This window comes from Choloepus didactylus, chromosome 3, assembly GCF_015220235.1.
Source record: "Choloepus didactylus isolate mChoDid1 chromosome 3, mChoDid1.pri, whole genome shotgun sequence".
Lineage (NCBI taxonomy): Eukaryota > Metazoa > Chordata > Mammalia > Pilosa > Megalonychidae > Choloepus > Choloepus didactylus.
In genome coordinates this window covers 130030558-130057284 of record NC_051309.1, presented here as the reverse complement: position 1 = coordinate 130057284, position 26727 = coordinate 130030558, and the positions used below count along the sequence as shown (strand labels likewise).

Below are 26727 nucleotides of genomic sequence, written 5' to 3'. Positions count from 1 at the left end.
AGCTAGAAAGCGACAAAAGGAAAGATAGCATTAACTTAGAGTAGAATAAAGAGTCAGACAGCATCACCAATACCTGGAGTCCCATACCCTTCCCCTATTCCCCAGCCCCTCATACGCATTTAGCTTTGGTGTATTGCTTTTGTTATATTAAAGGAAGCATAATACAATGTTTCTGTTAATTATAGTCTCTAGTTTGCATTGATTGTATTTTCTCCCCAATCCCACCCTATTTTTAACACTTTGCAGTGTTGACATTCATTTGTTCTACATCATGTAAAAACATATTTATACCTTTTATTACAATTGTTGAGCACCGTAGGTTTCTCTGAGTTACACAGTCCCAGTCTTTATCATTCATCTTTTGTTCTGGTGTCCCACATGATCCCAGCCTTCCTCTTTCAACCATACTCACAGCCATCTTTGTTCAGTGTACTTACACTGCTGTGCTACTATCTCTCAAAATTGTTTTCCAAACCTCTTATTCCTGTCTTTTCCTTTCTGTCTGCAGTGCTTCCTTTAGCGTTTCCTGTAGAGCAGTTATCTTGTTCACAAACTGTCATTGTCTGTTTGTCAGAGACTGTTTTAAGCTCTCCCTCATATTTGAAGGATAGTTTTGCCAAATATAGGATTCTTGTTTGGTAGTTTTTCTCTTTCAGCATCTTAAATATATCACCCACTTCCTTCTTGCCTCCATGGTTTCTATTGAGAAATCTGCATCTAGTCTTATCAAGGTTCCTTTGTATGTGATGGATCGCTTTTCTCTTGCTGCTTTCAGGATTCTCTATCTCTGACGTTGATAATCTGATTATTAAGTGTCTTGGTGTAGGCCTATTCAGAGCTATTCTGTTTGGGGTATGCTGAGCTTCTTGGATCCGTAATTTTATGTTTTTCATAAGAGATGGGAAATTTTCATTGATTATTTCCTCTATTATTGCTTCTGCCCCTTTTCCCTTCTCTTCTCCTTCTGGGACACCAATAACACATACATTCTTGCTTTTCATTTTGTCCTTAAATTCCCGGAGACATTGCTCATATTTTTCCATTCTTTTCTCTGTTCTTTTCTGTGTAGGCTTTCAGGTGCCTTGTTCTCCAGTTCCTGAGTATTTTCTTCTGCCTCTTGAGATCTGCTATTGTATGTTTCCATTGTGTCTTTCATCTCTTGTGTTGAGCCTTTCATTTCCATAGATTCTGCCGGTTGATTTTTCGAACTTTCAATTTCGAACTTTTCAGTTTCAAACTTTCAATTGAAATTGAATGAAAAATGCCCAGTGTTTTCATTATATGGTTCAGCTCTTTTGCCATATCTTCCCTAAACTTTTTGAATTGACTTAATATTAGTTGTTTCAATTCCTGTATCTCAGTTGAAGTGTAAGTTTGTTCCTTGATTGGGCCATAACTTCATTTATCTTAGTGTAGGTTGTAGTTTTCTGTTGTCTAGGCATGGTTTCCTTGGTTACCCCAAATAAGGTTTTCCCAGACCAGAACAGGCTCAAGTCCCAGAAAGAAGAAATATTCAGTATCTGGTTTCCCTGAGGGTGTGTCTTAGAAAATTGGTACACCCTGTGTGCCTGTTTGAATGTATTATGTCCCCCAAAACGCCATTATCTTTGATACAATCTTGTGTGGGCAGATGTTTCAGTTTTGATTAGATTGTAATTCTTTGAGTGTTTCCGTGGAGATGTGCCCCACCCAACTGTGGGTGATCACTCTGATTGGATAATTTGCATGGAGGTGTTACTCTACCCATTCAGGGTGGGTCTAAATTAAATCACTGGAGCCATATAAATGAGCTGACAAACAGAAGGAACTCAGTACAGCTGAGAGTGACATTTCGAAGAGGAGCTACAGCCAAGAGGGACACTATGAAGAATGCACAGAAGCTGAGAGAGTAGCTACAGATGAGAGACAGTTTGAAGACAGCTGTTGAAAGCAGACTCTTACTCCAGAGAAGCTAAGAGAGGACAAAACACCCCAAAAGCAACTAAGAGTGACATTTTTGAGGAACTGCAGCCTAGAGAGGAACATCCTGGGAGAAAGCCATTTTGAAACCAGAACTTTGCAGCATTTGCCAGCCAGGTGCCTTCCCAGTACAGCTCCTCTTCAAAATGTCACTCTCAGCTGTACTGATTTTCCGGAGACCACTGGCCATCCTCTAGTGAAGGTACCCTTTGATGATGGACACTTTATGGCCTTAAAACTGTAACTTTGTAGTGAAATAAACCCCCTTTTATAAAAGCCTATCCATTTTTGGTGTTTTGCATTCCAGCAGCATTAGCAAACTAGAACACCCTGTGATGCCTCAGTCACTGTGCTTTTCTGCCCAGCAGGTGGCACCTGTCAGCCTGTAATTCCAGACTGGTGTAAGGCGGTGTGGCCTGTGGCTGTTTTCCCCCAGTCTCTGGGGTCTGGTTCTGAATGGAAGGCAGGTAGTAGAGCTGGGCCTCATCCGTTTCCTCTTAGAGAAGATAAGACCCCCCCTGCTCCGGGAGAGGTCATTAGCATTTCAGTGGTCTCTCTCTGCCTGTGCTGTCTCCACCCTTGTCTGGGTCAGAGCACTGGGAACTGAAAATGGCTGAGGCTTTCTCCACTGAGCCAAAAAAGGGACAGAAAGTCCCCTTCAGGGCTAGGCTGTGTCTACCCTCTAGCTCTCCAAGGTCAGTTGTCACCCAAAGCCTCTGTCTGCTTGTTGGGGAGTTGTAGCTCATAGTGAGCAGTTCACAGTTGCTAATTAAAACCCCAGTTGGAGCTCAGCTGGAGCTCAGCTGAGCTATATTCGCTTGCTGGGAGAGAGCTTCTGTCTAGCACCACGAGGCTTTGCAGCTCGGGCTGTGGCAGGAGGGGTCTCCCGGCTTGGATCCAGAGTTTTTACTTATAGATTTTATGCTGTGATCTTAAGCATTCCTCCCAATTCAGGTTGGTGTATGATGAATGGATGGTCACGTTTGTCACCCCACAGTTATTCCGGATTATTTATTAGTTGTTCCTGTTTTTTTTTTAGTTGTTCCAGGGGGTCTAACTAGCTTCCACTCCTCTCTCTGCCACCATCTTAGATCCTCCCAAGTATTAATTTTTAAGTTTAAGGAATCTAGTTTTTAGAGAAGAGAACTTTATAAAAATTTCAATAATATTATACACAGAAATTGCCACTTCACTAGTTACATACTATTCCAGATTACTCAGGCATCTAAAAGCATCCTTACCCATGTATTATGATGATAATATAATAAACTCCTCATGGAGGACTGCAAGATTATCCACTCAATTTCCTTGCTATTTGGGGGAGAATAAAACTTTCCAGAGGAAGGTAAAAGGAGAAAGGAGATGCTGAGTGTGAAATGTTATCATGAGGTCGAATGGGGGAGTTCACAGAAGGCAGTCTGAAGGTAATTAATGCTGGTGCCAAAAAGGAGGCTGGGTCAAAAAGCAAATAAGAAGACTTGAAGTGGAGATAGCAAATAGAAGAATCATACTTTTCCTTTATTTATTTTTCTTTCTTCTTTTAAAAGGCTAAAAGAGAGTCTCCCAGGTAATTTAGTCTGAATCTTTTATTTTGCAGAAGGGAAACTGAGGTCCTCAAAGATCAGCTTCTTGGCTAGAGCCATACAACTAACAGTAACCCCCAGGGTGGGATCTTGAATTGCTCTAACCCAAGCCCAAGGATTTTTCTCTAGAAGAAAAAAGGAAAATGTCTGGGAGCAGTTTTGAAGGGAAACCTTTAAAGATCTCTGGCTGAGTAGAACGGTTTGTAAATGAAAACACAGTCTCTGCTAGGAGCATCTTTCTATTCATGCATGTGACTCTATATTTTGTATGAATGAGTGTGATGAGGACTTGAGATGACCCCCAACTGTTTATCACAGAACTATTTGGGATTCTGGAAAAATTGCTAACCTCCGAAAGACGTGCTCTGGATTTGTTAGAGAAACAGATGCCACTCTCCATTTGTTTTCCTCATGCTGTAACTCATATAAAAGCATTTTTAGAGGTCTTTTTTTTCAATCCATAAAGTTGAGATGCTCTGTCATTCCTGATAAATTTTTCCAGATGTATTTCTGATATCCAGCTGGCATTTTTTATTGGATTCTCTAGTGTGTTCTATCATGGTGTTTCTATCAGATGCAAAAGTTGCTTCTTCTGTTTTAATTTCTGTTTAGTGTTAAAATTAGTCCTTTCTTTTCTGTTCTTTTATCATATGATATTCAAATAATTATGTGGGAACTTAGCGTTGATAGGTGTGTAGATATTGATTAAAGCGAGTTTAAATGGAGAACTCGTCCTAACCCATTTACTTCCCTCCTCCCCACCTGCTTTGCATTTTTAAACTAATGTCCTCTCTTTGCTTCCTCTCTCTGTACTTTAATACCACACTTTTCCAAATTCATGTTCTTTTGTTGCAGGTTTGATGAAGCCAGCAGGGCCTTTGGGGGCTGCTGCCCCTGGGGGGATGTTGCCCCCTGGCCCTCCACCTCCTGGAACCCATCAGTTTGGCCAGAATGGAGCCCATTCCTCTGGGCTTCCACCTCAAAGGTGAGTTGGGTGGATTCCAAACCCTCATTCAGATATCCTTTTTAAATTGTCTCAGAAGTACCTTCTAAACTAGTTTTTTCATTGGTTGAAAGTTTGAACTCGTGTAGATCTCCACATCATTGAAAAGGTCTGCTGTAAAACTGCCGTAGGAAACAAAGCATTTAAAAAAGTTGAGGAAAAATAAAGCAATATTAGTAAGTATTTTAAAAACATATCAAAAATTCCTTGTGTCATTACCACACATTTTTTAGTGCTGGGTGGGTTAAATTCAGTTCATTTTAGTTCTGTATTAATCTCTGATTACTTCAGATGTCTTTGGTCTGTATTAGTCAACAAAATATTCAATCACCCTGTTCTCTTGAATCTTTCACAAAACTGAGCTTAGTGCCAATAGGTGCTTAATACTTTAAAAATTAAATCATATTGAGACCAATGATAAAGACTGTGAATTTGACATGGAAGGTACATAGATGCCCATGAAGGACTCTCAGAAAGGAAGGGCTACAGGAAGAACGTCATAGGAAATAAGTCTTGTGTTTGTGTTTATAATGAATTGAGGAGGGGAGTAATTGTAGGCAGACTTGTAGAAGTCAAGATATGAGGTATTTAGAGCCCTGCACCCTTACTTGGGATCTTGGGAGGTGAAGAAGTTGAGCCTGCTGCCCCAATTCTGGAGGATGGGAAGAGGATAGGGCAGAAAGACTGAGAACCAGGGGACCTCTTTGGTCCAACAATTAACTAGCTGTAGCTATATGATACTGGTGAAATTCTTTGGCATCTCTAGGTCTCGTCTCCTTTACTTCTAAAATGAGGAAGTAGAATTCTCAGTCCAGAAGCACAGGGGAAATCTGAAAAAGTTCATTGTTAGAACATTCAAGGATCTCACATGTTTTTCAGATGAAATGTGGAGATTGAACAGCTAGTTCAAAGTTAAGGGAAGTTTTTGGTCACTGGTGTTAGTCTGGATTGGGTTGACCTTTTTGGTTATTGTTTGCTTCACTTGAATTATGTTGCTGAGGAATAAAGTAGATCATAAACTTTGTCATCAGACAGACCTAGCTTTGTGATTGTGAATGCAATACAGATCTGGTAGAGTGAAAAACATAAACTGAAGTCAGAAGGACATGTGGTAACACTGACTCAGGCAGTTACTAGTTGGGTGAGTTACTTAACTTCTGTGTGCCTTGGTTTGCCAGTTTGGATATATTATGGTCCCCAAAACATGTTATCTTTGATGCAGTCTTTTGGAGGCAGACATATTAGTATTGATTAGGTTGGAACCTTTTGGATTAGGTTGTTTTCATGGAGCTGTGACCCACCCAACTGTAGGTGATAACTCTGATTAGATAATTTCCATGGAGGTGTGGCCCTGCCCATTCAGCGTGGGTGTTGATTAGTTTTACTGGAGTACTTTAAAAAGAGCCACAGAGGCCCAGATGCTTGCTGGCTGATCTTGATGCTTAGAGAGGCTTGGAGCTGCAGCGGAGAGACACATTTTGAAGATGGCCATTGGGAGCTGTCACTGACATTTTGGAGAATGCCATTTTGAAATGCAACCTGGGAGCAAGCAGATGCCAGCCATGTGCCTTCCCAGCTAACAGAGGATTTTGGATGCCATCGGCCATCCTTCAGTGAATGTACCCTATCGTTGATGCCTTACCTTGGACACTTAATGGCCTTAAGACTATAACTTGGTAACCAAATAAACCCCTTTTATAGAAGCCAATCCATTTTGGGTATTTTGCATTCTGGCAGCATTAGCAAACTGGAACACTTGGTTTCACCAGTTGGAACAATAACGTGATTGTGAGGATGTTCATGATTAATGCATGCAAAATACCTTGCACAGTGCAGATCACCCATTAGGAATTTAATACTGTTAGAAATTTCGGCACATAGTCACAGAGGACATGGAGACTAATTGACTTCAGGCAGAAAAGTTTTATTAGTCCATTAGCATGCCAGGGGTCAGAAGGAAAGGCGCCATTAGTGTGGTGGGAGTCTGAAGTAAAGGTTCAGCCTGCCTGAGACAAAGGGAGAACTGTATTTATGCTTTGCTTTCAGGATGGTCGGTTGTTAAAGATGGATGGGTTTAGCTGATGGGTCAAGTGGTGATTGGTGTCTGTCAGGGTGGGAGTTGAGAAAAAATGGTGTTGAACCAATGGAGAAGAGAGTAGTGGATTTTTTTGTCCTTTAAGCGTTGGAATGTGCATAACTCAGGAAGGGGAGGGATCTTACAGGATACGGTGGTCGCAGTATGTTATTTTGGCAACCAGGAAGTTGTACACAAAGGGCTTACCTAATATGCTGTTTGTGAAGGCCCATATTTGGAGTGGAGTTTTCTAACATTTCCAAAATTTTTGTTTATATAAAAGAAAGGAAGAATGTAACAGGTGTACATCAGGAAGTAAGGATAGGGCTTTGGGGCGTCAATCTTTTCTGGCTGCTTCCTGCTGTTAAGGGACGACGTCGGAGTGTTGTCCTTCTTCCTGGATTCTGTACATACATCTGTCCATTTTGTCTGCTCGGTTGAAGGTGTTGATATTGGAACTTCTGTAGCAGGAGGATGTTGCTAACATGTTCTTGAGTGAGGTTCTTTATAGATCTGTGAATAAAGCTGGTTAAAAGTTGTAAGAAACAAGGTTCCAGAATGAACGCAGAGGAGATAAGAAGTAGGATAGGAGAGAGTGAAGCTAGGGTGAGTTATTAGTTGCATTTTTTTTTGGATCATTTTATGATGCTATATTTTCTTTTAAAGTTTTTAAACTCTTAATTACTTAGCTGGTTACACGTGTGCCCAGTTTGGCAAGGGAGAGGTGGGGTAAAGGCTCGAGCTTGAGATTTTTTATCTACTCCCACTATGGGACAGGTTTTAGAGAAGAGAGGGCTGGAATGTGAGGTTAAGATAGAATAAGTGGCTCCCATATTAATTAAAAAATTAATGGTCTTACTCGCCATATCAAGAGATGCCCAGAGCTCAGCAATCTTGATGTTCTTTGGTGAGATTTAGGGAGCCATTTGCCCTGGGCCCCTTCAGTCTTGGTTAGGGGTAGCCAACAGGGCTTTTGGAGAGGCCTTGCTCTCCCTTAGGGGCTCACTGCACTCTTGGACCCAGTGTCCTGGCTTCCCACACCATGAACAGGGCCCTGCAGGCTCTCTCTCTCCTCAGGGCTCCTGTCGTCCTTGGGGGCACTCTCATTTCCAGTGCCCTGTCCCTCTGCATTGATGACAGGTTCCTGGTGGTTTCTGTACCCGAGTGACCCTGACGTGGCTGATTCCTGTTTATAGCTGAAACTATGAGCCTCGCCTTATTCCGGTCCCTCCTTGGGGGATTAGGGTGTTGAATTTTCTGTTTTAACCTTTTGTTGGACCAGAGGTTGAATATGCTTACTTTCTTTAGTTTTAATTTTTCAGTTATACAGGGGCGTACATTTTAGGGTTCCAGTTAGGGGAAGCTAGGATCTATTTAACTTATCTTTTGGGCAGCTTATGCCCTTTTACTCTAGTGCACTGGCACACTAGTATTTTAAATTTTCATTCAGAGTGTTTTTAATTCTGCTTGGGTTTATTGCATATTCCTTTCTAACTTCAATTCTTCTTCTAAGCGGCACTGCTGCATCGGCTGTTAAGGCTTTTTTGTGTAACTGCACGCACAGCTTTTAAGAATGGCCAGGCATTATTAAGCAGTGATATCGCTAGTTTTTACCATTCTTTAACTTTGGCCACCGAAATAAATTTTCTTTTTTGTAACTTTCTGTATCCATTTTAGGTTTTGTTCCACATTAAAAAAAAAACAAACCACTTTCCTTTTCCTTTCAATGAAAACATCTCTCATACCCTTTACATTTAAGTCATTAAAACAATCTTGGAAATTGTTCTTAAGCAAGCATTTTATAACATACTATTACCATTAAAATTAAACTTGTTAGAATAATGCTAAATATTTAAAACACTTTAGTTAATGCATTATTGAAACAGAAATACACAATTTTTAACAGGAATTCTCAGGATAAGAGTGAGACACTTTGGGATTATTAAGGAGTGAGAAAAAAGGTGTACTATGGAGGGCATTAGACAGTGGAGGGGTTTGTAGGGGCTTAGAGATTATACCATCTGTTCCCATAATAGAGACTGAGGAGTGGGTCAGTGGCCTGGAGAATTTAGGCATAGCAGATTAAGTAGTTTTCATGTTTAAAAGGAATGAAACATTTTTGCCTGCAACTGAGAGCGTTACCCATGTTTCTGCCAGCGTGGTGGTGGTGACTGGAGCCTTTTCGGTACCCAGGCATTTTCAGTTGTCCATGGCAAGCTCCAGGAGATCAAGGAGCTTGAGCTGTGGATTGGCTTGACTTTGGGAGTCTGATGTTTTCTGGTCTGGAGGGGCCTGAGAGCAGTCAGACTTTTAGTGGCCTCACTGTCTGCACAGCAGATGGGGCTCGAGGGTTTTTTCCTTAAGGCGTTTGCTAGCAATTGACATGCCTGCTTTTTAGAGTTATCCTTGGCTTTTGTTTTTTCCTGCTCCTGCTGAGAGTGCTCCAGGTTTCTATTATTAAACATCTTGAAGGTTAGGGTTTAGAGTATGAGCCTAGGCACTGTTTAAGGTGCCTAGAAAGGTTAGAAAGAGAGAAGGGAACATGGATGTGAATGGGCCCCTCTGGTACAGACATTTTTCTCAAGGAGAGGATAGGCTGAGATTGTGAGGAGCAGGTTCTTTGTGGGCAAAGAAAGGAGGGTTGAGAGTCTGAGGTAGAATTTGGAGGTGAGGAGGGTGTTTACTGGCTGTGGTTTAACAGCAGTTTAAGCTTTGCTAGGAGAAGCTGCATAAAGAGAAGGAGGAGGAGAATTGTGGCCATAGCCCTGGCAGGGGTGGGGTATGGCAACATCGGTGACATGGAGCCCTGGCAGGGCTGGGCTGGCACCGAGCACAGCGAAGCCTGGGGGATGGAGCTAGGTTAGGAGCTTGAGGAGAATTGAGGGGAAAGTTTTTGGAAGGATTGAAGAAAGAGTTGGGAGGAGGAGGAGGTGAAAGATTTGACAAGTGGAACAAGTTTGGCAGACAGCGGGGCAGAGAGAGGGGTGGTTATGGAGATAGAAGAAAGCCTGAATATAGGGAACCTCAGACCATTTGCCATTGCATTGTATGACATTTTCAAGATCTTGCACAATTTGGTAATAGTTCCATTTTCTGGCCACTGACTATTATTATCTAATTTATATTGAGGCCAGACAGTGGTTGAAAGAAGATAAGTTTTCTTTAGTCTGAGGTCTCCTCCTGGATATAAGACTTTAAGATTCTGGAGGAGATAGCTAAGAAGAGTGTCCTTGGGAGGAACCAAATGAGAGTTTCCCATGGGGAGTGCTGTTAGGGCAGGGCTTTAGCATCCCTGAATGCAGAACAAGAATGAGAGAAGAGTCAAGCATCCTTGAGTCTTTCACTTCTTGTTCAGAAACGGGAGTGGAGACCTTACTCAAACTCAGGTGTCCCCGAGAACGAGGGGTCAGACCTTGGGAACAATTTCCCTTGGCCGGAGAAGGTCACTGACTTAGCGCTAGGATTTTTGGAGAAAATTTGGAAATAGACAGGACCTTCTGGAGAGGCTGCAAAACTCAACCACAGAGTGTGAATTGGTGTCCGGTGTTGGGCGATTGGTCAGCAGTGGCAGGGTGGAGGCTCCCCACAGGTCAGTTGGTCTCAATGTGACCCTCTCCTGGGTTTTAGCAACAGAATGTTAGAAATTTTGGCGTGCAGTCACAGAGGGCACGGAGACTAATCAACTTCAGGCAGGAAAGGTTTATTTGTGCATCAGCATGGCAGGGATCGGAAGGAAAGACGCCATTGGCATGGCGGGGGTCTGAAGTAAAGCTTCAGCCCACCCGAGACAAAGGGAGAACTGTATTTTTGCTCTACTTTTGGGGGTAGTCAGTTGTTAAAGATGGACAGGGGTTTAGCTGATGGGTCAAGTGGTGATTGGACTGGGGGTCTGTTGGAGTGGGAGTTGAGAAGAAGTGGTGTTGAGCCAATGGAGAAGAGGGTGGTGGGGTTGTTGTTTTTTTTGTGTGTTTTTTTTTTTTTGTCTCTTTAAGGTTGGAATGTTCCTAACTCGGGAAGGGGAGGGGGTCTTACAGGATACGGTGGTCACAGTATGTTATTTTGGCCACCAGGAAGTTTTACATGAAGGGCTTGCCTAATATGCTGTTTGTGAAGACCCATATTTGGAGTGGAATTTTCCAACAAATACATGTTTGCAATTATCAATATCATTTCCTTTGGCTATAGAATGTCTACCGTTGGCAGCTTGCCCTTCCCTACTAGCTCAATCTAATTACTCTTGACAGCTTAATTCAGGAATCTTCTTTTACTGTGATTCCTCAGGAAACACTGACAGATTTTACCTCTTCTTCACTTGCTTCAATTTAAACAGTAAATTGAATGTTAGAAATGGGTTGAAAAATGAGACAGCAGGGAAAAATCTGGTATTGTAGGCCAATTTCCACAGTTACTCGCTACCTTGCCCTCATGGGACACGTTTCTGTGTATATAGTACAATGCAAGGGCAAAGGATGCAGCAGTTGCGCAGGTAAATCCCATCAGTCTGGTGTCTGGGTTATTCAGAGAGCATAACTGGCACATATTTTTCCTTGAGGATAACAGCATTTCATCTGTGTTTTTCTTACTTGGAGGGTCCATCAAATTAATCCCATACTTTTTACCATATCTAAATTATCAAAAAAGAAGATATAATTCAGTCACTATGTTGATTTAAATTAAAATGTATCATTTCTATTTTTAAAACATTACCATTTCAAAGGTAATGTTTCATAAAATTTAGAAGTCATACCTAGTTTTGTCCTTTTGATCTTGGCTGAGGCAGAATAAATGCTTTAAACTTGTAAGTGGTACTAAAGTTATCTATATAGGGGCATTGCTGGGCAGGATTAATCAACTAAAAATCTGCAACCTTGAAGTCCATTTTTAATTATAAAGGGAAAAGTCAATTAAGTGGTCTGTTTGGACCAAAAAATAGCAAACTGCTGGGAAAAGGGAACTCACCTTCCCAAATTGAAGCTGATATGGGTGAATCTACTGACTAGGAAATTGGTTGCAGTGGAAAAGCAGGGAGCCAGACAAGGGAAATGTAGTCAGTTCTTGACATTAACGGTAGTTATGTTCTCTCCAGTCTCCATGAACCCTGAGTTAGTAACTACTGAAACATTTCTCCTAGGGGAAATACAGGATTAGATTCCTGTGAGCCTCGTGTTACAACATTTTCATCAGTAGATCAATACATAACCTTGTTTTATGTGTTTCTGTTTTAAAACATGTGGTTTAATATATATTACTGATTCATTAATTTTGAGCTCATGGCCAAGAGCACTTATTACTTGTGTGAACGAAGCTTATCTAACACATGTATTTTGTCCATAAGGCACATCACACTCTTCTTGTACTTAGGAACACTAGACAGCACTTCAGCGCTGTGTTTGAAGGCCATATTAAACAGTGAAATTGCTAACACAAAGCACAAAATGCAAAAAATGTGGTACTTAATTTATTGCAAAAAAAACACTTTTTCTCAGTATGACAGTTAAAACAAGAAGGGAGAGTTTTTGCTTGGTCAGTATAGAATTTTTGTAAATTAAAATTAACAAAGTAAGAAAAAAAAATTAAAGCTTGAGGAAATAGAACCAAAAAAAGGAGGAGGAGAACATACCTTCACTTCTTGAGCAATTTGTTGCAAACTTGAAAATGGGAAATGCTTGAGGTTGAGCAGACCATGGAAATTGGGTCTACTACAGAGGTTCATGATTCAAAGAGTCTAAATATTCATGCTTTATTAATCATCTGGCAGTAATTCTTTATTGACTATTTTTTATGGTGATCTGCTCTTTTCTGTTTTCAATGAAACAGTAAATTAAAATATAAAATAAAATATAAAATAAAATATATCTCAGCCCAGAAACATGTTAAGTAAAGGTGGTCAGTATGACAGATATTTATATGTATATGACTTTTAATTGTAACCACATTATATTTGTATCAGAGAAAGGGAACGTTGGGCCCCGTGAGCTCTCTTTACAACTTTGAAGCTGAGAGCTAGAGAGGTTAAGTGGCTTGCTCAAGGTCAGATATCAGGTGTCCGAGGACCTGGATTCTCACCTAAGCTCTGATACCCACATACTTTGTGACCTTAGATAAACTTAGTAAAATAATGAAATTGAAAAATATTAAGCCAATTTGTATGTTTAAAATGTTCTGGTAATCTTTCCTGTATGTATGTGAGGGTTTTTGTTAGCCCTTTAATTCTATTTTATTTTTATTTTTAGATTGACAATATTGCTTTTAAAATCCAAATCTATTTAAGACTCATGACTTTTAAGTTAGTCAGAAAGATATAATTTATTTTTGAATTTCAGAAGTCTCACTCTCAGGACATAAATGCTAAGCACTGAATGATAAGTAGGCATTTATCAGTCAAAATAAATAGCTGATGGTTGTACATTCTTTCATTTTATATTTTAAATCTTTAGTTAAGTTAAAAAAAAAATACTTGAAGCTGTTGGTGTCAACTTCTGTTTGAAATTTTTTTGTCCTATCTGTACTGTCTATATAAAAATTGATTTACAGCATTTTATAGTTTAAAAATATTGTTAACATTTGTGAAACACCTGTGAAAAGTGTTTTTGGGAACTTTGTTCTCAAACAATTGAATAGGACAGTTAGTTTTTGTTACATTTAACAGCTGTTTTTCCAGTTCCTACTTATCAGACCAAGCCCTGTAACCATATCTCAAACTGCTTCCACTAATATATTATAAAACATGTACATTTTGCCAATGTGCAGTTACTCTATGTATCTATCCCCCATTGCTGATTAAGAAAAAAGACAAGAAGTATAATAGCTTAAAAAAAGGGATGCTTTATATGAGGCAGTGGATTTTCAAAACAGATCTTTGACAATTTTGAAATCATTTCTGTGACCACAACGTATTTTAAATGTGTCGAGCAAGACTAAAATTATATTTTGCCCTGTGTGGTTCACCCCAATATCAATATATTAACAATATAAAGAAAAGTTAACTTTTATCTTTTCTGCCTTTATTCAGTTTTATCTCCCCTGAAATTAATTAAATCAAAGGATGCTTTGTCTAACTGGTTTTGGTCTTTTTTTCATTTTTGGCAGGAGAGGAAATTGACACTGTAGGCTTTAAAGGAAATTTTGCTTAGCAATATTAAGTTTTTGGGTTAGAACATTATTAATTCAAACTTAAATCCCTTCGTATCCAATTCCCTTCATTGGATAGTTTGTACATGTGAGTTATGTGGAGAAAACATCTCTGATCATTCATTCATTTAACTCATAAGGCATTGGATACCAGCACTCTGAAAAATATGCTTAGTATCATACTGTCAGAGTAATGACTTGAAGGTTAAGTTTAACTTTTGTTTATAATAATTGCTAGACTCAAAAGATATGGAGAAAAAGGACTAGAAAATTAGTGTGATGTTTTTGAAACTGCACTCACTTAAGGCCTGGGTTCAGCCTGGTCCCAGCTTTGTCACAGATAAGTTGTAGTACTTTAGGCAAGTCACTGGACTCTGTCAGTCTCCACCCCTAACCTCTTGTGTGGCAGTGGGGTGTGGAAAGGAAGAGCATGGGACACTAGGGAAATGGTTTCAAATTTGCAGGCAGAGTTATTGAAGTCAGAGTATGCAATCTAGGAAATTTAATTTTTATTTAAAATTTACAGTGGATAAGAAAAGAAATCATGACGTGGCTCTGTGGGAAGACTAACCTCCTAAGGCAGATTAACCATAAAAGGAATGCTGTTCAGATGATGGCTATTTGTTTCATGTAAAACAAGGAAAAATAAATATAAGTTCACACTAAATCCAAAGGTAAAGCATGATGACATTTTTAGATTTTAAAACAGGGAGTGATTTCAAAACTTCTTACTGAGTTGTTCACTTTCAAGTTCTGTTCTGCAGGAAATGTCTTGCTCTAATTCTAGTGCAGTTCATGTTTTGCTTTAAAAGCTGCATAGAATATAAGAATGATCATAAAGATACAAGGCATTTCAGTCCTCTTAATTTCTATTCTGTTGATCACTAACTCTAACATAGATAAGACTTTGGTGGGCTTAGCTTCCCGAATTGATTTTCAAAGCTGGGTCTGTATTCACATTAGGGAATTTTTTTTGCTAAATATCTTGACATGTTTAGCATGTGAGCATGAATATGGAATGATGCTACATGGTTCATTTTGAGCTCACACCAAGGTCAATTAAAGATTCAGCATATAATATCAGGCATTTTCCTTGTGCTTACTTGATGAGTTTATTCAATTTTACAAATTATTGTCATTTGTTATATGTCATTTGTTTATGAGATTCTATGATATTATCTAACACCCTTGTTTTCTTCTCAGATTTCCAGGTCCTCCACCTATCAACAGTGTGGCACCATCCTATGCACCATACTCACCTTCTACACAGTCGTCTTATCCAAGTCCTGCGTCCACTACATCCATCACCCAACTGGGCACCCAACTCAGTGCTATGCAAATTAACAGCTATGGTAACAGTTTCATTATTAGTGTTCGTTGACTGCCTTTGTCATGATTATTTTTGATGATAAAGTCCTCTTCATTCTAAAGATAGACATTTGGAAGTAGTATTCTGGACATTTTTCTATTAAACCATCTGTATTATGTATGACTATAATTAATTGTTTTTTTCCTGATCATGTTGCCATTTACTTCAGGATAATCGGAGGGCCCTCTCAATATCTTATGTTCAATACTGGAATAATAAATAACCATCAGAACAGTGAATTTATTTTAAGAAATACAGGGTAGTTTTAACTTGTGCTGTTTATTATGGGGCCCCCAAATTGAAAATCTAATACCCTTTGTTTCTCACTGCATTTTAATTCAGAATTTAGATCCTGGAAGAATGGAAGCTCAGATGTCATAAGGCAGAAAAGAGAATAATGGGAAAACAGTTACAGTACTGAAATTTACATCAATAGAAACACTGTATATTCCAGAAGCCATGGAATTAAATCTCCACTGTAATAAAAGCATGGTCAGCCATTTATCTTGATGATGAATGTTTCCATATTACTTAAGATTTGTTTTTTAGAAGTATCAGTAAATCCCCTCAGGATGCTTCCTATATTTTACTGATTTTAAAATGGATAATGTCCCCAAAGAAGCAGCTCAATTTCTCATAATCAGAGAAAGGGAAACAAGTATCTGGTTTTACAGCTAATTTAGTGGGCTATCCTTTCTAGCACAGAAGGAAAATAATTTATGAGTGTGTAAGTTACCTGAACAATGCTGGATATGTGAATAAGTTTTCCTCTACATGATTTTCCTCTACATGGTTTTCCAGATTTTAAACCAGCTACATTTCCTTAATTAATTGTATGTGTCATGCAAGTTAATACAACTGAGTTAAGATTTATCTTGCTGATCTTCTAAAATTATGAATGTTGCTTTTTACTCTTTAAAAATTCTCCAGCTGTATCAAATGCCCCCAGATAGCACTTGCATCACTTTCTGAATGAAGATTATCTTATGGCTTAACCATGTGATTTATAACGGTGCCTTCTTGCTTTGTGGTAGGGAAGCAAGTGTCCCTGTAGGGGGCTTTGTACAAGTTAGGGGAGTTGAGAAATGGGGCTTTTAGTTTGGTTGGTTTTCTTTTTTGCGCAGGTTCGGGCATGGCTCCTCCCAGCCAGGGACCCCCTGGCCCTCCATCTGTGGCACCGTTCCAGGGTCCTCCACGACCTCCGCAGCCATCCATTTTGCAACCTGGATCTCAGGTTCTTCTACCACCACCCACTGCACTGAATGGCCCTGGTGCCTCACCCTTGTCTCCGCCAACACATAGGCAGGATGGGCTCCCTGGGCCTGCTCCTCCCAATGCCCAGCACCAGCCCCCATCTCTTCCAGGACAGACTCTGGGCACTGGATATCCTCCACAGCAGGGTAAGGAGGGCAGGCCTTGGGTTACCTAGAGGCACCCTGAATTGGAAATCAGTGTTGCTCTTATGTTACCAAGTATCTATCACTTGCTTTTAAGGAATGGTAGTTTTTTAATAGTGTGGCAAGAGCAAAGAAAGGAGGAAACCACAGACATTCATCCTTATCTCCCTATAGAAAAATATTCTATTTAATGAGATGAAAAATGCAAACTGCTTGAATGACCAACGTAATATTTTCAGTGAGCCCCCCTGCTGGAACTTGGGGCTATAGTCATTTCTTTTTAAAATTGTTTTCAAGCAGCTAACTATGGCCCCCAGATGGCAGGCGCACAACTCTCCTATCCAGGAGGCTTTCCTGGGGGTCCTGCACAGATGGCTGGCCCTCCACCACCCCAGAAGAAGCTGGATCCTGACTCTATCCCTAGCCCAGTAAGTGCTCTTCTCACTCCAGCAGTCTCTCTGACAAAGGGTCATTCTGCAGCCATTATTCTCTGAAACTCTTCCATTGGTTAGTATTTATCTGTCCTCTATCTTAGAAGTTAGAGAATACAATCACATAAAAGAAGACTTACTTGTATGTATGTGTGCGGGTCAGGGGCATACTCAGGTGGGATCCAAGAGAAATAACCTATGTAGATTTTTTCTGATTCATGTGAACTTATTGGCAATAACTATCAACATTTAATGAGTAATTAGCAGTAATACTATATCCTCTATAAACATGCTATTTTAAAAAACCAGAGGACCCTTTTCAATATGAGTGAGATACCCATAGAGAATGAAAGTACAAATTATTTTATGTATTAAAATTTTTGTTTTATATAAAGTTAGACCTAAAACTTAACTCTTATCCACCCAAGTGATTTTCTTTGGAGGGTTCGTTTTTAAGGACTAAATCAGTCAGCTTTCACTAGATCATTCTGCTTCACAGACAGTCCCCAACTTTGCTTATAGCAGCAAAGATTTCTTTATCACCTAGGTTACATGTAGGCTGCAGCACCTACAGATTGGCTTTAGGCTCTGCAGCACATGCCCTCATCATTCCAGAATCTAGGGTGAAGGAACACCCCTTGTTGGGGACAAACTATTCTCATGGCAGAGGGAAAAAGGGAGAGAACTGGCAGAAATATACAGTAGTTCTTAAAGCTTCCCTCACGTGTGTTACATGTCACAACCACACACATGAGAAGATCAAGAAGAGGAGGAAGATAATTATTTGGATTCTTTATTTCTATCTCAACTCCATAACTAGATTTTCTTATTTTCATCCCTATTATATTCTTCATCAATAAATGTTTATATTAGAGAAATATGAGATGTTTCCAAGTTAGAGAGTAAAACTTAGGGACTTTGCTCCTTTTGATTGCTACACAATATGCAAAAACCTCAGGGAATGCTTTATACTGTTTTTGTCTTATGTTTCAAGGAGTAGGGATGAGTCATGGGGTAAACTTGAAAAGCCGAACTAAAGATCAAGATTTATTTCAGGAGAAAAGTTAAGGATTCTTTAGGTTTCATATTGTAAGTAATTTCTTCTGAATTTAATGATTTTTAGCCTTGTAGAGTTTTTTCCTTTATCTGCAAAAAGTGTTTTCTTTTAAAATGTTGTTGTCAGTTTTTTCCTACCAGAATTTTTTTTTAAATGTTTACCTGTCATCCCAGTAGATAAATTGAATAAAAATAAAGTTATTTGAAGGATCAGCATCAGAGCTGATGGAAACTACTGGTCTAAAATGGTAAAAGTAAGGAAAGACGGACCTTAAAACATGATTGGTTTTCAATGAGAATTTGATCTGAAATGAGCTGAAAGGATTAGGAAAATGCCTGTTTTCTTCTGGATATGAATAATAATAAAGAGAGTAAACTCCCTGAGTTGAATGTTGAGGACAGTCTTAGCTAACTTTAGCTTGCTCTTAATACCCTATCAGATCCAGGTGATCGAGAATGACCGAACCACCAGAGGAGGACAAGTTTATGCCACCAACACCAGAGGCCAGGTTCCTCCTCTGGTCACTACAGATTGTGTGATACAAGATCAAGGTATTTATTCTCAATATTTTTTATTGAGGTGTAACATTTTCTTCCCATTTTTTTTTAAGCAAGTATACAGCAGACACCTTTCAATAATGCTGTCACTGATGGGAAACCCCTCTGTAGCTGATAATGGGGATTAATTCACCATTAACCACTCAAGTACTAAGAAGGTACTGTGAATTGAATTCTATTCTTTGCTTGTAGAGGTCTAGAGAGTTTCTGGTGAGCCCTAGTGCAATATATCAGTTTAAGAAAATTTTTCTTTCGAATTAAATTAGTTCATACCCTATTTTGGGTAAATTTACTCACAGCACTATAGAAATCTAGCAGGATAGCATGGGCAGAACAATAGGGAATTGGGCAACAGACCTAGTTCTAGCCCCAACAACATTTTTTCATCGGTTCTTCAACAATTTGTGTTCTGTTTCCCCACTTTTAAAATAGGATGATGAGAGACTCTGTCTCTACAACTCTCCCTTACCTGCTGTCAGTTTAATATATCTATCGAACCTCATAGAGGTTTGATCTTCCCAAGAATATATTACTCTATAGTTTATGGCAAGTTAAAATACAGCCTGATGATATCTGACATCTGAGATTCTGAAGACACCATTTAAATGTGTAAAGGCTCGATCTTAGATGTATATCATCAGGATATAAACAAACATTTTGACATAAAAAACATTTTGATTCTTCTCCGCGTTGCTCAGCCAGCCAAGTCTAGTTGGGGATCTCCCTCTCGTCTAGTCCATCCTCTCTGCTGCCTTCAGCATTATCCTTGTAAAACAGGGAGCACAGTGAGGTGGAAAGGTCTGTGACTAGAAGCCTCACAGATCTGCCCATGAAAACCAGACCCACCCCTTACCGTCTGCATGAGCTTTGATCATCTCTCCTCTGAGCCTCAGTGTCACCTTCTGTAAAATGTAAGGACCAAGGCCTGAAGGGCCAATGCAAGGAGTGTAGTGACTCGGTGTGTCAGGGTGTGTCTGTGCCGGTATGCTTAAATACAAGGATTAGAGGTGAATGTGTGTGTGTGCACACAGTTATGCTTATATGTATGCAGGGGGCTTGACATGTAGAAGGGCTTGATATAAAGTTCACATGATACTATTGTTATGGATATTAGTATTAAAACACAATTTAAATCACTTTGTTTCCTATTCTAAAAATAATTTCTTTGTTCCCTATTACCTGCAGTATCAAATCCAAAATTGTTAGCCTGAGTTCATATTTGTAAAGTACTTAGAACCTGGCATATAATAGGGGTGAGCTATATGAAAATGCTGATTTATTTTTTTAAATCATTGCTGACCTATAAAAATGGCAATTTCATTTCAACCTAATGGCAAGTGTCACATAAATGTTTGTTAGATAAATATGAAATAGGTACTTTGCAACTAAAGAATGATCCTCACCAGCTCATCCTGAACATTTTTCTTCCTTGCATATCTGCCTCCATCATATGAAACTTCTCCCCTTATTTCCCATGTCTCTGAGTATCACCTTGTACTGTTCTCTCTGCAACAGACTAGGGAGCTTTCTTGTTCACCATTGTGTCCCCAGAAATTCACCTGGTACCTAGAACATGATAATTGCCTAGTAAATACTTATAAAGCTATTGTACTTAGAATATATAACTCTCACCCCTTTGCATGGAAAACTCTTAGTTCTTCCAAACTCAATTTAAATTTTCTCTTTGAAATCTTCTCCAGTGTCTTCTCCCATGGCCCTTTGCATACACTCCTATTATAGCCCCTAACATGTTGTATTTTACTGTGGTTTGTGTCTGTTTCTCCCACAATACTGTGAGCTATCAGGGGCAGGGCCCCACTTGTTCATTCATTCATTGATTCATGCATACATGCATTCAGTAAATATTTATTAAGTACTTATTATGTGCTAGGCTTTATGCTAAGCCTAGGATTAATAACATAATTAAAAATATAATTATAACTAAAATACACTTAAAATATTCAAATATTCTTAATACTTAATTCCAACTCCATTCACTTCTCCACTCTTATTGATGACTATTTCATACTTTCTCCTAAACCTGTAATACCACTTCTTCCATCCAATGCTTCACTGCACTTACTTCCTACTTTCTGAGAATACTGTGCGATTAGAAGAGGACTTCCATGTATTCCCACATCAAACCCTATCTGCAATGTGCCCTTGTGCTCTGCCTTCCTGCTTTGTAAATGAGCTGTGTGCTCCAGTGGGAAGCCAATACTTTCCCCTAAGTACTTCTCAAGTATATTGCTGCAGTAATTCTTCCTTCTTTCTCTTATATCATTAATACTTTTACCTTCACAGTATTATTCTCACCTTAAAAAAAAAAAAACCAACCCAACCTTCTCCCATCTTAATTAAAAATGTTTCCTCGACCCACTTCCTTTACCAGCTACCCCTCTTTCTTAGCTGCTTTTTGCAGCAAAACTTGAAAGAATTATTGCCAGTTCCTCTCCTTCCATTCTCTTTAAACCCATTCTAAGCAGGCTTTTTCCCCCACCATTGGAGCAATACTGCTCTTTTCAGGGTCTCCGTTGACTTCCATATTGCTAAATCCATTGGACATGTTACTATGGGAGGACCAAATTGGCACAGTTGATCGTGCCTTTTCCTTGATATACTTATTTCACTTGACTTCCAGGACACCAAGCTCTTCTTGTTTTTATCCTTCCCATTCCTTTGGTTGGTTTCTCCTCTTCCTCTGTTCTGTTTAAGGCAGAGAACCCCAGGGCTCAGTCCTTGATTGCATTCTCTTCTCTGGCCACAAAAACTCCCTTGGTGGCTTGATGTAGTTTCATGGCTTCAAATGTCTTCTACATGCTAACCCCCCAAATGTATATTTCTTTTCTTCACACCTCATACATTATGCTTATCAATAAGTCAGTCATTATACCTTCAAAATATAGTAGTAACCTGGGCACTTCTCAACACTTCTCCTGCTCTGTGGCTGCCCTTGCCACTGCTGCTTCTTACCTGGGTCACTGCAGTAGCCTTCTAACTGGTCTCACTGGTTATGCTCTTCCCTATTACAGTCCATTCTCAAATCCACAGGCACACATAAGTCAGATCATGACACTTCTGTGCTCAAGAGTAAAAGCCAGAGGGTTTGAAGTGGCCTTAAGCCTCTGCGTGATCCATCCGTATGCCTGTGTTGTGCACCCTCCCCTGCCCCCGCCTCGTGCCTCCTGTTACTTCTCTGAACTCATCACCTCCTAGTGTGCCCCTTGCTGGCTCCATTGCAGCTGCACAGGCCTCCTACTGTTCTCCTGCCAGGCCAGGACCACGCCCCCCCCCTCCCCTGCCTCTGCTTGGGCAAATTCCTTGCCTTCATCAAGTCTTTGCTCTGTCACGTTTTTAATGAGGCCTACGCTGTAACTATTTTAAATTGCAATCATCTGCCTCCCACCACCTGCACTTGTCATGTCTACTGTATTAATTTTCTCATTTATTAGGTTGAATATTTATTGTCTTTGTCCCCCCATAGGAATGTAAGCTCCACCGGGAAGCACCTAAGATAGTTCCTGAAGCTAGTAGACAATAAATATTTGATGATTAAGTTCTTTCAATCATAATATAATTTTATTTCAAAATTTATTTTAGATAAATATAAAATAAATTATTTTATATGAATTATTCCAGTGATTCAGAAATATCCTTTGTGCTATGGATATTGTTTTAGCACTCATGTATGCCATGAAATGAAGATGCTTGGTCAGGAAACCTATCATATACTTATCTCATATACTGATCTCAGGGAGGTTTTTGTGTTTTTAAATTAATTTTATTTTAAAAATTATTATTTCTGTTACAACTGTAATTTTCATTTCTAAGTTCAATTTCCAAATTTAGGGGAAAATGGAGTAATATTTGATAAAGTATCACTTGCTACTATGAAATGGTGTACACATGCTTACCTTTCTCATAAGCAGAGATGTATTAGTAGAAGAGGACAAAGAAAAAATAATCATGATCCAAAATTTTATTTTTTCATGTTTTTGTGGCTCTTGTTTCATTTCTTCCAATGAATATAAATACCTTTGAAGTCTGTGAACTGATTATATTAAAACCCTGCTTATGGAAAACAATAGTAATAATTAATAACTCTGTTTTCTGTCTTCTCAGAATTTAGATTGTTTTATTTTGCAAGCAATTATAGTGTCTGTAATACAGATTGTAGAATTACACAATACTACTTTTTTGTTTTTAGAAATCATGAAGAAAGCTTTACAAAGGCAATATATTATCTAGAAGTATCTTTATTAATATTTAAATATTTTAAGGCAGATGTTTTCTGAGCAAATTTTAAGTGTATTCCTTTGAACATTACAGGCAATGCTAGTCCTCGGTACATCCGTTGCACTACATACTGTTTCCCATGCACATCAGATATGGCTAAGCAAGCTCAGATTCCATTAGCTGCTGTTATCAAACCCTTTGCCACAATTCCATCAAATGAGGTAAGAATTATTAATAATAGTGATTTGATAATTTACCAATTCCAAAATTCTTTTTTCATCATTATTTTCTTGTACACTATTCTGTGTTATAAACAGAAAATGCAAAGACACCTAGTCATTCCATTTGTTAGGGGAAAAAAATCAGACATTTTTATCATGTGCCCCAAACACTGAAGGCTGGAGCTGTGTATTGGTTTGCTGTAACAATGAATATATGCAGAAAATGTAGAACGTCACATGATGACAACACCATCAGGAGGCCCTGATGCCCTACCTAGGTGAGCATTTGCCATGTAAATTAAACCCCTATTAAGAAATGGCATATTGCCCTCACCCCAGACAATGGCCTCATGCCTCTTCCTAGTCAATCCCCCCTTTCCATAACCCTGTGGCCCTTCTCCCCTGCAACCAGTGTCTGAATTTTTTCCATCCTGTATTTGTTTTGCCTATTCTAGGGTTTTATGTAAGTAGAATCATACAGTATATACTCTTTAATGTAAGGTTTCTTTGACTCAGCATACTGTTTTTGAGAGCATCCATGTTGTTGCCTTTATTAGTACTTTGTTCTTTTTTTCATTGCTGAATAGTATTTCATTGTAGTATATACCAGTTTGTTTATTTAATCTTTTATTGATGGACATCTGGGCTCTTTCCAGATTTTGTCTATTATGAATAAAGCTGCTGTGTACATTCTTATACAAGTCTATGGACATATGTTTTCAATTCTGTTTGGATAATACCTATGAGTAGATTGCTAGTTCCTGATGTACATGTTTGTTTATAAAACATGTTTCTGATAAAAATTCCCAAGCCAAGGGGAAGTTTCGAGTCATGCAAGTCACCAGAAGAAAAGCTGGAGGTTAAAACATGGGAATGTATAATGCAGTGACTCTTGTGGTGGACACTGTCTGTGATTAACTGTACAAAATATTAAAAAGTTCTTTCATGGACTAGAACAAATATACAACTCTGTTACAAGGAGTTAATAATAGAGGAGTATATGGGAAAAAATGTACCTATTGCAAACGATGACAGTAGTTAACAGTAATATTTTAATATTGGTTCATCAACAGTAACAAAGGTACCACACCAATACTATGGGTAAATAATGGGGGAAGGGAGATAAGGCATATGGGAGGGTTTGGGTTTTCTTTTTTCTTTTTATTGCTTTTTTGGAGTAATGAAAATGTTCTAAAATTGATCATGGGGTGATTTGCATAATTGTGTGATGATACTATGAGCCAGTGATTGTATACTTCAGATGGTTTGTACAGTATGTGAATATATCTCAATAAAATTGCATTAAACAAACAAAAAACCTGCCAAGCCATTCTCCAAAGAGGCTGTACCTTTTTACAATCCCTCCAAAATTGTATGAGATTTCTAGTTGCTCTATATCCTCTCTAGCATTTAGTATTGTCAGTTTTTAAAATTTTAGCCATTCTGATGTGGTGTAATAGTATCCATAAGAAATATATATTTTTATTTTAATATTTAGGCTTTGAACAAAATTTAAGTTCAAAAAGGTACAGTGAATAGTATAACACTCATGTACTTACCACACATCATTAGCCAAGTATTAATATTTTGTCATATTTGTTTGAGATCTTTTTTTTTTAGAGAATTGAAACTTTATAGCTAGATATGAAGTCATCTCTTATCTGTCCCATTACTCTTTCTTCTTCCTTCTCTAGAGGCAAATACTGTAATGAATTTGGTATGTATCTTCCCTACATGTATTTTTATATATTGACTTCATATGCATGTATCCATAACAATATGTCTTACTTTTAAATAATTAAAACACAAGCATTCAAAGATTGAAAGAATATACAAGGAAAAATATCCTATCCCCTTCCCTTCCCCCTTTATAGACAGCGCTTACCTGTTGTTTATGATTCCTTCTAGAAATGCAATATACATATACCAGCATGTAAGTATCCATTCTTTAAAAAACACATAGATAAATGACAGCACATGATACACAGTATTCCATACTTCTCTTTTTTCATTTAATGTGGCTGATACTCCGTCCATGTCACTACATACAGAGCTGCCTCATTCTCTAAAACAGTTGTGTAGCATGATATATTAAGTCATAAGCAAACTGCTGTTGAAACTGTACCTGTCAATTTCAAGATGCATACAGATTTCAGAAATGTAAAACTTTAAAAATGTGAGTACTAAAATTGAATTTATTAACATAAATGTATCTGAAAGAGGATTTATATCAAACCATTGGCATGGCTTCTGTCAGGGAGTGGGATTGTCTTGGACAAACACTCTCTACCTCACACATTTTTCTGCTGCCCGAGTCTTTCTACAGTTATTTGTTATTTTCATAAGCAGCAGAAGAGAACATTTCTGCTTTGAAAGAATCCAGCAGCATATATAAAATAGCAAACTATTCTAGGCAGCAACTCTATTGTATCAATATGGAATACATGGGATTTATACCAGTGAGCAGTGTCAGTTTTGAGTGCACCTTGTTCAAGGCAATGAGTTTGCATTGTTTTCAGCTACAGACTAGGAAAAGCCTCTCCTCCTTGCCCCCTCCCCATAAGGCAGATGACCTGGATCAAGTATGTATGAAACAGAGCAAATCCAACAGTTGTTCACACTACAAACCAGAACCTATAACCATCTCTTGATTACCATTTAGTATTAACTGCAAAATCATTCAGTAATATGTTCCTGAAAATAAAACCTGGTATTTCCTTTTTTAGTTGAAAAAATCTTTCACGTTAGCCCAATCCCTCACTTTCAAATGCGTGTACACATTTCACACACAGATTGAATGTATATGATTTCTATTTTCCAAAGTTGTTTGTGCTCTAACCAAATACTACCTCCTCATCAGCATGAGGTTTTCCTTTAGTGAAAACTTGTGCTTCATTTTAGTCTCTTTGCCTTCCAAGGTAATAAACAGATGAGCTTAGAGTGGTGGCTTATTTTTGGAATCTGACTTAGGGAAATTAACACACTCTATTCTTTTAATGTTGCTAGAGGCTCTGCATACTGACCAGGTAAATGTATTTTGACTATATTTTCTTTATTCAAGCCCTCTTTAAAGAAAACCTCTTTTTTCCTTAGACCTTTGGTGAATAGGATTACTGTGAATATATTTTAGGAAGAAGTACTGTCTCTTGTATGTCAGTTGCTTCTGAGTTGAATGAAGACTTTATCTATTTAAAGAAATACATTTACTTTTGTTAATTAGTTGAAATAGACGGAGTAAGGACTGGGAAAGGGAAGTTCTAACACCAGGAAGAAGGCTTCCAAAGGTGTGCTCTCAAAAATGTCTTTTCTTTTTGGGCAGTTTTACTGAACCTAAAATTGGAAAGCCACTAACATTTGGGGAACATCATTGCTATACTATGCTAACTAGTTGGATGAAAATGTGTATGCTACCGAATATGTGGGCATGCTTTACAGACCATCCTTTTGTGGTGTCCATGACATCATCCTGGTGTGTTTTTTCCTACCTCACTGGCAGGGACCGTCTTAGTCCTCTTGCTTGTTTTCCTGACCTGTGATATTGGGATTAGTCTAGACTTGGTCTTGGCATCTCCTCCCTTCTCTGTTTACAGTCCCTGCTCATGCTAAAGACTTCATAAACATTGTAAGTATCTATGCACTGTTGCTGCTACTGATGAGAATAATAGTCAACACTTAAAAGCACTTACTGATCACAGTTATAAGTTTTTTT

At 38.6% G+C, this 26727-nt stretch overlaps 1 protein-coding gene across 2 annotated transcripts in view; it reads left to right on the top strand.

The window, feature by feature from the left end:
* SEC24D (SEC24 homolog D, COPII coat complex component) overlaps nt 1-26727 on the top strand; it is a 113804-nt gene that overhangs the window by 14098 nt on the left and 72979 nt on the right. Inside the window, exons 3-8 of one of the 2 annotated variants that reach the window (XM_037830552.1) lie at nt 4398-4527; nt 14954-15102; nt 16244-16519; nt 16814-16944; nt 18444-18555; nt 22891-23018. In XM_037830552.1, coding sequence (XP_037686480.1) covers nt 4398-4527; nt 14954-15102; nt 16244-16519; nt 16814-16944; nt 18444-18555; nt 22891-23018 — 926 coding nt within the window. The remainder of the gene's footprint in view (nt 1-4397; nt 4528-14953; nt 15103-16243; nt 16520-16813; nt 16945-18443; nt 18556-22890; nt 23019-26727) is intronic. The other variant, XM_037830553.1, reaches the window with a different exon arrangement.